The sequence below is a fragment of the Epinephelus lanceolatus genome, chromosome 21, assembly GCF_041903045.1.
Source record: "Epinephelus lanceolatus isolate andai-2023 chromosome 21, ASM4190304v1, whole genome shotgun sequence".
Taxonomy (NCBI): domain Eukaryota; kingdom Metazoa; phylum Chordata; class Actinopteri; order Perciformes; family Serranidae; genus Epinephelus; species Epinephelus lanceolatus.
This window is the reverse complement of record NC_135754.1, coordinates 12,975,143-12,989,715: the sequence shown is the minus strand read 5'-3', so window position 1 is coordinate 12,989,715 and position 14,573 is coordinate 12,975,143. Positions and strand designations below refer to the sequence as shown.

At 40.8% G+C, this 14,573-nt stretch overlaps 1 protein-coding gene across 2 annotated transcripts in view; it reads left to right on the top strand.

Moving 5' to 3' along the window:
- The window catches only part of arhgap22b (Rho GTPase activating protein 22b), a 48,608-nt gene extending 34,359 nt beyond the window's left edge, over window positions 1-14,249 (top strand). The window contains exons 4-10 of one of the 2 annotated variants that reach the window (XM_033612155.2): window positions 598-726; window positions 6,661-6,868; window positions 6,959-7,091; window positions 7,168-7,241; window positions 7,316-7,437; window positions 7,584-8,619; window positions 10,150-14,249. In XM_033612155.2, the coding sequence (XP_033468046.1) occupies window positions 598-726; window positions 6,661-6,868; window positions 6,959-7,091; window positions 7,168-7,241; window positions 7,316-7,437; window positions 7,584-8,619; window positions 10,150-10,372 (1,925 nt within the window). In that variant the 3' untranslated portion in view covers window positions 10,373-14,249. Of the gene's footprint in view, window positions 1-597; window positions 727-4,081; window positions 4,494-6,660; window positions 6,869-6,958; window positions 7,092-7,167; window positions 7,242-7,315; window positions 7,438-7,583; window positions 8,620-10,149 lie in introns of those variants that run through there. The other variant, XM_033612157.2, reaches the window with a different exon arrangement.
- Window positions 14,250-14,573: the final 324 nt, after the last annotated feature.

The following is a 14,573-nucleotide window of genomic DNA, read 5'->3' as shown; positions in this document are numbered from 1 at the left end:
CCTGGGATGGTGTCTATGTTTTCTTGATTCTGAGTTCATTTTTCATATGTCTTGAATATTAAAAGCTCACAAACTGAGTGACAAGTGAGTATGGCATCTTAAAACTTGCAGAATTATATGCTGATCTAATTTACAGGCCCTCTGGACTGCATCTTTATAGTGTTTTTATGATTTGATGTCTTGTTGTAAAAAATACTTGCCCGCTCAAGGTCCGTGAACACTAGCCTGGGCAGCCCAGACCATGCTGGTTCACAAGTGCTTGCACAAACCCAAATTATCTGCCACAGCGGAAACCTGCTAGAGGGTGCAAATATACTGCTGCCCTTTCAATGAGGTCCCAGACAGTAAGGTAATAAATAAATATAGGTACTTGACATTGAAGCTCACTGTGTAGTATAAGCTAAGACCTGGGAAATTTTGGAAAGGATTCAAGCCGTTGAAACATGACTTAACTACACTTTATCATATGTCTGCTAATCAACATACCACTCGATTAGTTATGTGATAAATGCCAGTGTTCTGGCAAATCAATATATGAAATCTCAGGTGTACTCATCCCTAATTTCTGTCTCCTTTCTCCTTCATTTGTCTCACCAGGTGGAACAGGAGAGAAGGACCGGGCACCAATCAGCCATGAGTCCTTCCTGCTCATGGCAAACTCCCAGACAGACATGGATGACTGGGTCAAGGCCATACGGCGGGTCATCTGGGCGCCATTTGGAGGAGGTAAAGTCAAACCTTTTGAACCAGAACACAAGAAAAACGATTAGAAACACAGCAACATTTCCATCCTCGAGTCTGTCTCATGGGAATGGGTGACGATTAAAACTCAAGGCTGCTCTAAAGCAAAATGTGGGCTGTGGGAAGCCTAAAATAACGACACACCAAAACACACAAGCGAGACTGATTGAGTGGAGCTACAGAAAGGACAGCGTACTACTTGTTCTTAACATTTTATTCAAATCTCTCATGCAGCCAATAATCATTGGAAGAAGCACTATCCTGAGACAGTTAGTCTTCATTCCCTTTCAGCCCTGTAGGCTTCGGAGATCTCGCAACACTTCTTGAAACAAGATATTGTTCCCGAAATTGGAAAAGACGACAGCCCACCTCTGTGGTCTGTCCATGTTATACTGTATGAGTTACACACTTGAGCCCAGACACGCAAAGTATCACCTACTCCTACTGTGTCTCATTTCTTTGGCCTGCAGTTAATTCTTACCCCGGTGTCTGTACACTGTACCTGACTGGGGAAATGTGATCAGAGTTTGCTGTCAATCTATCCCAGAAATTCAAAAATAGATGCTTCTGTTGGGCGCTGTTTGGTTTGGGTTTATTGGATCAAGGATCAGCAGAACACGTATGTACTGTACATGAATGATTTCAGATCCAGTCAGACTGAGTTTCTTTGCCTCCCACACAGTGTGTTCCTCCTCTCCACGCAGCAGTGAGCCTGTGGTTAATTCTCACCCTCTGCTCTGGTCAGCCTGTCTAACTAGTGTGCTTGACGGGAGGCCAGAAATATAACCAGGCCTGTCTGGGTGTGAACTGGGACATAAGGAGCAGCTGAACAGCACGGTATTGGGTTACAAAGGAGCTGTATATTAATAGGGGGATAAATGTAGAATAACACACCAGTGATACAGTGTATGACATCACTATTCTCATTTGAAACTTCATTTGTAATCAAGCAGCTTTAAGCTCTGTTGGCAGAGAGGGAACAAGGTTATTAGGCCACACTGATGTAGGATAATTACATAATGTAGAGAAAGGCTGTAGATTCTCATATCTAAGTAAGTGTCAACTAAAATATTTGGTATTTTAACTCAAAATTAGAAGTTACAAAAGAATATCCATATTTTTTGTATTAAGACTGAATCAATATGTCAAACTGCTGAACCCAACTCTGTAGCTAAGCTAAGCTTTTTAGCTTCTTTGAACTGCTTTGGTATTACGGCACATTTACTGTATGTCTAGCTATAGCCCCAGTTTGTGCTTCTATTACCTCCGCCAAGGAGGTTATGTTTTTGCCGGCGTTGGTCTGTTTGTTTGTTTGTTTGTTTGTTTGTTTGTTTGTCTGCAAAATAACTCAAAAAGTTATGAACGGATTTTGATGAAATTTTCAGGAAAGGTGGATAATGGGACAAGGAACAGATGATAAAATTTTGGTGGTGATCAGTTGAAGCAAAGTGGGCAAAATCTGATGCAGAGGGGGAGGGAATATCACCTACTTGGCGGAGGTCTACACTCTCTGAGTGCTTTTCTAGTTACTATTACATTCACAGAGCTATGCATTGTATTTTGCACCCAGCAACCTTTAACAACACTTAAAGGTAACTTTGGTATTTTTCAGTCTGAACCCTATTTTCCTGTGATTTGTGTCTGAGTGACTGATGGAAAGAACAATTTTTGAAATTAGTCATTTATTGAGTGAGAGGGCTCCAGTCAGCAGCCACAATACAGTCTGCAATGCAACAACTCAGGGCATAAGCGCATCATCAACTAAAAGTGCTTGTTTTTGCCACTGACAGGATCTGTTTGCCACTGTTGTTTTATTTTGTTTTTAAAATGGATGCTGGTGGGTTTGGCGAAGGCAATTTTAGGGCTGTTTCTAGTTAACAAAAAGGATCTGAGTCTTCAACAAAAAGGTCTATCTCTGTAGGGATCCTGTCCATAATGTTGTCAGACCTGAGCCCATCAGTGGCAAAAACAAGCACTGTTTATGGATGTAAATTAACAGTACGCTTCTGCCCCGAGTTGTTACGTTGTAGCCTGTTTCGCCGCTGCAGAACTCTCGTTCAATACTGGACCAGTTTCAAAAATTGTAGTTCCCATTGGTCACTTACGCTGCGTTCACATGGAATCAGGAAGATGGTAGCGACAAACCAAATGTCACTTCAGTGGAAAGAGCAGTATGGTAAAATAAGGTTAGGCTGGCACAGAGTACTAGCAAAGGTAATGGCAGACAGCACTGATGTCCAAAGCTAAAATAGTTTAACTTTTTACTGTCCTCTGTGATGAAATATACATCTGGATGTTACATACAGTAGCTCCCTCATGCAACAAGGAAACATTGGTGATCTGGACAAATACTCAACATAACTAGGAAACTTGCAATAGATAATAGAAACATGAATTTTATTCAACTTTTTTTTAGAATTATTTGTAAATAATGCAACATCCCCATCTCAACATATTGTCATGTGCATTTAATGTGCCATTCTGTTGGACTGTATTTTGTTTTTCCAGTGCGGCCAAGACGATGTTGTCCATCTGCCATCTATCATCTGCCTGATTCCACGTAAATAGAAAACACAAAAACATGAGAAAAAGGTTGAAAAGCAACGTATAACACTGTTCTGAAGGCATTACCTAAATTCTCACAGTGTCTTCTAACCATTTGCATTAAAAATAAAATAAAAAAAATCCTGTGGCACAATCAAAAGGATTTTCGACCTGTTCCCAAAGTTGTGACTCTGTTTCCTAGTCCAAACGAAGGTGGTAGCCAAAAATGACATGATGTGTAATTGTTTGTATGCTGTGGACCAAAACTGAAAATATTTTTCTAATAGTTCAAGTCACATATGGCATATGTCATATGTTTTTTTTCCAAACATCTGGTATTTATTTTTTTGAATAATGGATACTAGTGTCATGAATCCAATGTAATGGTTAAACTATATACATGAGAAGTACAAACAGGAGCTAAACAGTTGCATGTCAACTTTATATGGCAATCATCCCTCAGGGCTATGTGTCTGATGGCGTCTTCCGTCCCATGGTTGCCAAAATTTGGTTAGTTAATCATGTAGACCTAAATACTGCTACAGGTTTTGAACCAGGGTTTGCTTTTATAAACTTACAAATATTGTAATGATAATAATATTGTGGTAACTTAATTTTATTATTTATGGTCCAGTTGTTGCCTAGGTGGAGGTGGGGTGGGGGACAAGGGTGTGTGGGGCCCCTAAATCCTAGCTGCACCCCTGTTGACAGGTGTCATGGCCTACATTTCTCTCTCAGAGGGGGGCGGACGCATCAGAATCAGCAACATTCACATCTAAAGTTTGGTGCTATCCGCCGGGTTACCTCACACAGGCTGGCTCATGTTTCCAGCCTGCCTCTCACATTCGCAGGGTATGGCTGTCTGTCTCTCGGCTCTCGGTCCAGAATAGACGTGTCGCCAACTTATAGACCCGTCGTTAACAGCAGCACCGCGGTCACAGCTCTCTGACCCCCGTCAGCTGCCGTCCGTCTGAACACATCCGCCTTCTTCTTAAGCTACAGCTCGTTTCCGCTGTCCGGTAGTTCAGTAGGTGTGAGTTTAATCCGTCAGTGGAGTCAAATGCCTGAACCGGAATGGATAAACTTGGTGAAATGTGGCTTTGGGATGTATGAGAAACGCGCCCTGCTGCTGTGCAGCTCCTGCTCCGTGAATTACTACGATTACTGGGAGCTGTCTGCCAGCTGCGACTGCTGCAGCCTGTCCGCAGGTAACAACCAGGCACTGGATCGCTCATTAGACACGTTCAACTGTCAGCTGTGCCTCCAATTAGCTAGTCATTTTACAACAATTACTTTTTTTTAATATATGTAATTTAACTTTATTGAAAACAATGAATAATACAAAGTCAGACATCATAGTAGGAGAGTCATTTTAAAAAAGTGACTGACTAAAATTGAACAGTTATGTAAAGGGGGTAGTAGTAGACAAATTGTTATTCACATGGTCAAGAGACTTCATTAGAATAAAAAATATATCAAAAAACTATTTAACAGGGGGGTGATTTTCCAAATTTAGATGTATGTATAGGAGATCTACCCAATAGGATGAGGTTTGTCATAACATTCAATTAATTAACACTGCTTTCAAAATAAAAAACATATTTGACATTGGATTTCACAGTGACCAGTATTTATAAAAATATATGAAAAATATATGTTCTCAAGTGAATATAATGTGAAAAACTATAAAACAAATGTACCATTGTTTCAGGTTCATTGTTGCAAATTGTACATTTTTCAACTAAATCAACAAACCTTGACACCATTACATTAGAGAGGTAGAAATTGTTCAACACTTTAACATGTATTGCTCTAATTTTGTTAGAAATACAGAATTTAAACTTTGCCTTCTGCCATTCAATGCCGCATATTTGTGAGTTTCACACTGATTTCCCTCTTGGCAAGTTTTTCATTTTAGAAGAAAAACATTGCCTTGCATGTTCATCGGTACATTTAGAATTTTTATTTTCTATCCCATTTAAAAGTAACACAGATTCTATTCTAAGTGTATCTTGGCAAAATGTGTTTTTGTTTTGTTTTTTGTTTTTTTTATTAACTGGCATAAACCTGTGGAAATGGCCTCAACCACAAATCTAAATTCTCTGTAAGTCATAGGAAAAGCTTTCACCTTTGGTTTCATAGCCTAATAAATGGCCACTACTATCAAATACATCAGTAACAAAGATGATACTTTTATCTATCCAACACTGCAAGAACAGACTCTTGTTTTATAACAGTGATAAGTGAAAAGTCATGTACAAAACAAGTTGCACATTTTATAATTTAAGGGGTAGTTTGGCGAATGTGCGATTGCATACTTTCAACAATAACTTTTTCTTTACTTTTCTTCGCATTTGCATCACTGAACCATTTCTTAATAGACTATTTTGGACCAACAGGCAAATTTTAGGCAGATATGAGGATTATGTGTATACTGATTCAGTCACAGGTTTTTATATCCTTGCCCACTGAGGGTTACTTAAAAGTCTGTGCCAAGTCATTCATTATATAATGCAAATATCTTAATAGATTGGGTCTCTACAGCATTAAGTAATGGTGAAACAGTATTGTGACTGGGGGTCCTTGATATAGGCTTAAAAAATGGACAGTAATAGGCAACAGTACACAATACAATAGGCATTGTTCTAGCTTTCAGATATTCTGTCACATTCAAGATTTAAGATGATATAAAGTGATGCTGCTTGGCATGAAAATTTAACTTTAACAAACTATAAATTTAAGATATCTCTTTTTGTTCCAAATTTCATAACAGCCTAGAATACTCATGTATGCCCTCAGTGGATGCATAAATAAACATGACAGTGCAGAAAATGCTTGTGAATGCTGAAAGGTAAAAACAAATTGCAAGCATTGCTGTAAATACAGCAATCTTCAAGCGCAAATCCACTGCACTGCAGAAAAACCTGGAAGCTGAAATGTGAAACTTGCAGAGTTGGAAGTTGAAGAACTGCAATACATTGCGAGAAAAAACTGGAAGCTAAACTGAAATACTGTTAAAGGTGGGAATTGAAATTCACTGAAAAGGCTGAAAGAAGAAATGCTTTGTATTTTTAAACTTGTAAAAAGTAGGAAAAAAATACAAGCATCATAACATTTTGATATTTTGAGGTTTCTGTAAAAAAATGCATAGAAAAAGTATATTTACTTAGTGACTTGTTTAAAAGTTAAACGTACATAAAAGTTTGGGCAGTAGAATTTCAAATTGGACTAGACTGAAGATTTGAACTATTGAACTATTGAAAATTAAATTATCATCCAGGGGCTTTTATTTTGAAAACTCATCTTTGTCTGATCATCACGACCATGATCTGATGAACATAAACAACAAAGTATGTTTCCTCTATCTGTCCCCAGGGATATTTGGCCAGCGTTTAGAGGACACAGTGCAGTATGAGAGGAAGTTTGGCCCCCGGCTGGCCCCCCTGCTGGTGGAGCAGTGTGTTGACTTCATCAGGGAGAGAGGTTTGGACGAGGAGGGTCTCTTTCGCATGCCGGGACAGGCCAACCTGGTCAAAGAGCTGCAGGAGGCCTTTGACTGCGGGGACAAGCCTCTGTTTGACAGGTAGGACAGAGAGGAGTGTTACAACCAGCTTTCTGAGATGTAAATGACAGAACATCCAGTTGACATCTCTCTTTCTGTATTCTCTTGCAGTAATACAGACGTCCACACGGTGGCATCCTTGCTGAAGCTGTACCTGCGAGAGCTGCCTGAACCAGTCATTCCCTTCTGCAAATATGAAGACTTTCTAACCTGTGCACAGCTTTTGGCCAAAGACGAGGAGGAAGTATGTGCAGTATACTCTGTGTTTGTGTATTTATCTATGTGAGTGTGTGTCTAACAATTGTTCAATCTTATATCAGGGGGTCCAGGAGCTGGGAAAGCAAGTTAACACTCTACCTCTACCTAACTACAATCTCCTCACCTACATATGCAAGTAAGTATATTATCTGGTAATGTCACCAGTTTTCAAGAACGATGTGTGTTTCTAACATTGTTATCTCTGCTTAGATTCCTCGATGAGGTCCAGTCCCACTCCAGTGAGAACAAGATGAGTGTCCAGAACCTCGCCACAGTATTTGGACCAAATATCCTTCGACCCAAGATGGAGGACCCAGTCACTATCATGGAAGGTATGGCTGATGATCGCTGACGAAATGACTGCATTCATGGTAAAAGTCACAACAAGTCACATTACACCTTGTACTGTCAGTAAATATATGTATCAAACTTGCTGGATGTGCAGGATAAAAACTGATCTCCTGTCTGTGATCCACAGGCACCTCTCTGGTCCAGCACCTGATGACAATCCTCATTAGGGAACACAACCGCTTGTACTCAGGAAGGGACCAGGAGGGACCCACTGCACCCCAAACAGAGCTCCCTGTCCAGGGTCATCAGCTCCAGCATCGCAGCCTGGGCGCCTGGATCTCAGAGGAAGACCTCCAGAACTGCCCGGTGTCCAACCCTGACCAAGAACTGCACAGCAGTGCCTCATCTCTGGATGCCAAACTGTGTGCAGCTGTCACTCCCACCCAGACCCCTAACCTGAACCCTGGACCAAAACTGGGGTCTCCATCAGGGAAAGGCGAGACGGTGGTTAGCCCGAGTAAACAAGCCAAGTCCATACCTTCCTGGAAATACTCTTTCAAAAGCTCTTCGGCTCCTCGTTCACAGCCGCAAGGCAAGCAAAGCAGTGGTGGTGGCTCTGCGGCTGATGTGACTAGTGTATCATCTGGTGGGGGAGGAGGTGGGAGTGGAGGTGGAGGTAACTGGCTCATGAATGGTTTGTCCTCCTTGAGGGGACACCGGCGCACCTCATCAGGCGAGCGGTCCGCCCGTGATCGTGACTCCACGGGCTCTTCACAGAGACTGTCCACCTATGACAACGTCACCTCTTCCTCAAGCATGGGGAGCGTCCCAAGTGTCTCCAGCACACCTTGGTCCACTTCCTCCTGCGAAATCTCCGTCCCCGACTCGGGAAGTGAACCCTCACCAAACCAGAACTGTGGAGTAGGGGGTGAAATTGGGGAAAAAGGGGAGTGGATGGAGAGCCAGAGGGAGATTGACAGAGGAAGGGATGGAGGGATGACGACAGACCCGAGCTCTGAGCAGGACAGTTGTGAGGCCATGGAGCTGTGCAGTAGCAGCGCAGCCTGCAGTGAGAATGGAAACATGGCCATGGCGGCCGGGGTGCCATCCATCATTATGTCTGAGGATGGGGACGGGACAAATCTAACATTGAGCTGTCTGGTGGAAGGACTGAAGGAAGAGTTGAGGAAACAGAAGACTTCATACGAGGCCAGGATCCAAAAGTAAGTCTGGGGGTTCCCAAACTTTCAGTCACATGTATGTAGATTCTCTCATGGGGCTCGTTTGTCCCCAGTCTGGAACCACTCTGCTCTACGGTAGAAACCAGCTATCTTTTTTGTCACTGAGCCCTATCATGTGCTAGACCCTTCCCTTCAAGCTTAAAAACACTGGATCCAATAATTCCCATGGTGCAACTCAATAGCATCTTTTTATTAGAGCCTCCCTGCCTGGTGGATGTCCACAGCTTTCAAACTCCACACACCCAGTTTGTAACGTAGGCTTTGTGTTAAATTGAAGTCTGTAAGCTGTGACTCTCCCTGGAGCTACAAATATTTTTCCTTGAGCCTCCCTTAGCGACTGGGGGAAAATGTACGACCCTCCCTCCCCAGTAACCATATTTTTTTAATGTTCATACCAGATGTAGGTATTAGAGCCAATTCAATGAACAAACAGCGCAGAGGGATTTAGAGTTATCATCAAAACAAATGGCTAATTTCCTGAGCAAAATGCAAATACAGAATATGGGTGCATGACAGCCACCAGTCCTACCACACAAAACCAACAAAATCTAATAAGAAAACACATCAAACACACAGCACACACAGCCAGTATTAATAAACCGTAACATGCAACACTGACTGCAGTGCCCTGAATAATATCAGTAATTTAGCATGGCAGCCATTATCAGATTTTAAAAACGTACCCTTTGAGGCTGAGTTGAAAAAGGCAAAGTTAAAATTTGAAAAACAAAATCTTGGACACTTTTTTGCCAAATGTAAATAAAAAAATAAATAAATTAAAAAAATAAAGTGATTTTGATAAAATATCACTATTTTCAGCTTAGATTTGGTGCCTGAGGGTGTTTGCCTCACATGATGTGTTCAAGGACTGTTGGAAATTTGACTATCCAACAATATTTTCTGTTTTTTTTTTTTTTTTCAGTTCCTGGCTTTAATAAATGATGTAATTTTGGTAATTTAAAAGAAAACATGCCTTTAAAACTAGCTGGCAGGTTTTGGGGTTCAGAGGGTGTTTAAAATAAATACAAAACACAACCATTTAACATTGTATGCCTCTCCCACAAGCCAAAATAACCCATGCATCACCCCCCTCCCCATTTGTAAGTTACAAACAGTCCCTAACCACAATTAACCTTTTCCTTCTCTCTCAAACCTTAGTTTGAACGGTTGTCATTGTAATTGTTTAAAGGTAGAAAGTATTTCTGATGAAAATTGTACAAAGACTTATTTTTTACGTTGTCTTAAAATACTTTGAGCTTTCCAAAAGAATTGCCATTGAGATATCTCCAAATATTACCAAAACTACCTGAATGCTTAGACATCAATAGAGGTGATGGTGATTTTAATTTAAGACCTACAAGATGGTTGCATTTCTATGGGAAAAAACAACTTGCAGAGTGCAGTTTAAAGTTTTGCCTTAATAACACCAAAGCATTTCAAAATGTAGCCCAACAGTAAAGGTGAATGTCAATGACCTCTGCCTTCTGTCTGTGATGTGTTTCATCCCCTCAGACTGGAGGAGTCCAGTGCTGCTCTGTGTGCACAGATGGAGCGTTTGGAACAAGAGATGGAGCAGGAGAGGAAGAAGCAACGCATGCTGGAGATCAAACTACGCAACTCGGAGCGGGCGCGCGAGGATGCAGAGAACCGCAATCGGCTGCTGGAGAAAGAGATGGAGGATTTCTTTTCCACACTGGGAGATCTGGCCCTGGGTGCGAGGACTAGTGACATTTGATACGGCATCTGTCTGTGGCCAAAACTGTCAGGGTTTGTATTTTGGGATATTGGGTGTCTTCTCAAGGGCTCATGTCCTCCTCAGTGTATCAGGGCGTTCCTTCAAAAGAACATTAAAACAAGGAAATAAAGGAACCCGCCATAGTCGTGTGCTATCAGGATAAACTCAAAGGGAACTGAAATATGGAGATGGCAGCGGAAATTAGGGTGCAGATATGAAATGAGGACTGACTGTGTGGTCCTCATCAGAATCATCTCCATTGAGCACTGAGTGGTTTTGAGTTTCTGTCGCATGCTTGAAATGGAACGTTAAGATGATGGCGCTCTTGTGATCACACTCCTTGATGAGTCCAGGGTTTGTCTTGTGAAGGCAGTATTTTAACAGTTCAGGTGCCTGTATGTGAATGGTGTAACATAATGAAACTTCTCTGACATTCTCTTTACTGGAGAGCACTGACTTCTTCAACCACTAAGGACATGACATGAATGGATTTCATGCTGAAACTGTATGACTCATAAGAGATGTTAATGATAATGCAGACAGTTGGCTGATATTTATCTATATCTGATATTTATCTTTAAGGAATAGTGCTACATTTGGGAAATACACTTTGCCTTTTTGTTGAAAGGTGGATGAGAAGTTTGATTCCACTCTCATGACTGTAGGATTAACATGAAGCTACAACCAGCAGCTGGTTAGCCTAGCTAAATATAGAGTGACAATAAAAGCAGGGAAAATGCTAATCTAGCACTGTCCTTTTTGAAAATCTGTTAACCAATAGGAATGGGCATTTGATGGAACTTCCATTTTCGACAACTTAGATTAAATTATTATAGAGTACTTGTGAGAAAAATCTAATATAAGAAAAGGTACGTAAACTGGCCAACAATGGGAAACAAGCGCAATTTGAAATGTATTTATTTAACGGAAAGGCCTCTATCAGCCTTTAAATTCAAAGTTGACATGACATGAAATCAGCAAACTTTCTATCACTGTTCGCTAACGTTACATAGATTAGATGCAGTGCTGAAGGACTGTCACTGAGCTGCTGTCCTCCTGGCTAGCACAAGCTAACGCAGCAGCAGCGGCTAACACCTGATACCAAGCAGTTTAACAGTCCCAACATACTCAAAACAACACCGAAATGCCTGTTCTGTTGATAACCATTAGGTAATGTCAGCCTAGCTGTGTGATGCTAACAGTTAGCCCTGTCACTGTGTGTGTGTGTGTGTGTGTGTGTGTGTGTGTGTGTGTGTGATGACGGATGATCGTATCCACTTACTGTTACTGCACAGAAATGAAGCCAAAATATCCCAGACACAGCCACTGCCATCTTGTGCTGGTGATGTCATTTGGAGCCAGAGTCTGCTTAGTAGTGATCTCCGCTATGTCGAGTTCCCACCTACCGCCCATCTGACCAATTGGAAGCAGCACCATTGATCACGAGCACACTTATTGGCACACAGAGTAGTCAATCATGACATCAAACCCAATTTTTATAGTTAAAATTACTAATTAAAACCAAACGTCTTAAAAAAACAAACACTTGTACTTACACTTGTAAGTAAGAACTACCTAAAATACCTAAAAAAAATTCTTTGGGGAAAGATGGTTTGGCTTAGTTTGGCTCATGTCCCATTTGCTAACAGGGAGGGGGCGGGGTTTATAACCTGTACTGCAGCCAACCACCAGGGGGCAATTGCATTGTTTTGGCTTCATTTTTAGGGAGCTGTCATGTCATCCATCTTTTTTATACTGTCAGTGTTTAATATGTACAAAAACAAAATGTATTAACTGTCTCTCCCCACTGTTTTCTACCTCCGTGTTGAGCTAGGCTAACCAGCTGCTTGCTGTAGCTTCATATTTATGCTACAGTCTTGAGAGTGATATCAATCTTCCCATCTAACTCTCAGCAAGAATGGAAATAAATGTATTTCTTTAACTTAAAGGTCAGTTCAGTCAGATTAAAAAACACCATATTTCCTCACATGCCTGTAGTGGTGGCTAGCTATGCTAACTGCTTTATTTTTAGCTGGGCTTTGAAGTTACAAAAGAGTTCTGTGAAATAGCCAGAATAACATTCTTAGTTTTTCTGAAAGAGATGTTGCTGAATTGGAAATTTTTTAAATGTTGTTTTAAATGCTGTGATAAACAACATACAAATCACCTCCATTTGTAAAGTTGGTTGCAAAAACCTCATACCCTGGCTATTTTTAAAGCTGTGCAAATTATACTTAATTATTTGCATGGCTAGACACCACAAGGTGTAATTGAGAGAATATGTTTTAAGTAATCTGAGTGAACTGACTGTTAAACTGTACAGCGGTAGCTTTAGCAGAAGTTCTCCCACTTGCGTTTATCCTCCTGTCCTGTATTTGTTCTGCAGACATCTTTTTTTCTTGGGTGTTTTACTGTAAAATCAAATTTGTACATTGTAATAGACGCAGGTTTAGGACGAGAAAAAACTGAAGCAGTAATAGGTGGAACCTCTGCAACAGCTGCCTCTGTACCTTCTTTTTCCTCAGGCTCTTCCAGTGCCTCTACACCACGTCACCATCTGCATGGTTTCCATGTCCACTTGATGGCAAAGCCTCAGCCTTCGGTTCACTCCGACCCTCACAGATGTCAATATACCTTTAATGTACAGATAATACAACAGGGACAATGGAAACAATTATTCAAGCATTTTCAACTTAGCGCATGCTGCCTCGGACACAGGACACGTGGCTCAGTAGGTGAAGGCCATTTACAGTACACAGTTAATACCAAAGCTGGACCGCCTCAGCTGTTCGCTCACTAAAGATCAGAATGGCCTGCCTGGAAGCCATGTTGATTTTGGCACATGAAGCTGAACACTGCCCTCAAAGAAACAATGGAATTTCCTGGTTGTGCCTTCAGGGAAGTGTTTTGAAATAGGAAAAATGTAGTGTTGCTTGCTTGTCCAGAGATGTAGTGAATATATTCGCCCATAGTACACACAGTGGCTGCATTGTTTGTTTTTTTATTTTTTATTATTATTTTTTTTTAATATGGCAACAAACTGCTGAATAACTTGATCTCCCTAGAAGGTGCCAATTCTTGTGAAAGTGAATTGTGAATTGAATGGAAGTTTTGAATTAAGAATGTATCCTTGTAGTGAATGTAATATGTTGTTGATGAAACCAGCCCTATGAAAAAAAAAAAAAATGTAAACGACTACCAGTGCAGGAAAAAAAATTATAGTCACTGAAGATGTGCAGTTCATCCAGCTCTTCAACCCACATCCCTGACCCCAATCATCCTACTTTAATGCTGGACATGTGATGTAATATGGGATGCATCACGCAGACTTACATCATGTCAGGTAGCTGTGATGTGTTTAATGGCTCTGCTCCATTGAACACTGAATTATGTGTCCCTAAAATGAAGAGTTGCAGATATCTCTTTTGTGAGAATTGCATGTGATCCCGCTGTTGAACATGAAAATGTTTTTTTTTTAGCATCTTATCACCAATCAGAAGAATGTCCAGAAGGGTTTTTTCTTAAAGAGCCTGACAAACAGTATAATTACAAGTGAAAGTATGCTTTTGGTTAGACAATGTGACTGTATTTTCTTTTTATATTTTATGTATAAACATCAAGCCAATGTTATTACATTACCCTCTTTAATTACACAGGTTTAAAAGGTACTTGTCCTCCAGTTCACAATATGATGGTTCAAATCTATTGCAGGTTCTCTGATTCCAAGGGGCAATTATTTCCCTTTATGTGTGTCTCATGACTAAGGCTAAATGTTTCTTACTGCTCTGCTGATTATCTATGGTGCTTATTTATTATGGATTTCCACTATTGTAATGAATGGACATGTATGGGAATAAAGGTGACAAAGAAAAAAAAAGTTGTTATATCTGGGAAATTTGACATGACAGATCGCATGGAAGCGACCCTTAAACATCCTACAAAACAGTGCATCTTGCTATTATTCTGCTTTTGTAGACTGAATTCAAATGCTGCCCTCCCTTGCCCAAATACTGGACACTACCAGTATAGCCCATAATATCCAACAATACATTGTGCAATGAACCATTGGGCTATGGTTATTTGCCAGAAATTGGTGGATTGACCCCTCTGGATAGGGAGAGAGTTACTGCCTCAAGTGAGGGAGTTCAAGTATCTTGGGGTCTTGTTCACAAGTGAGGGTTGAATGGAATGCGAGATGGAT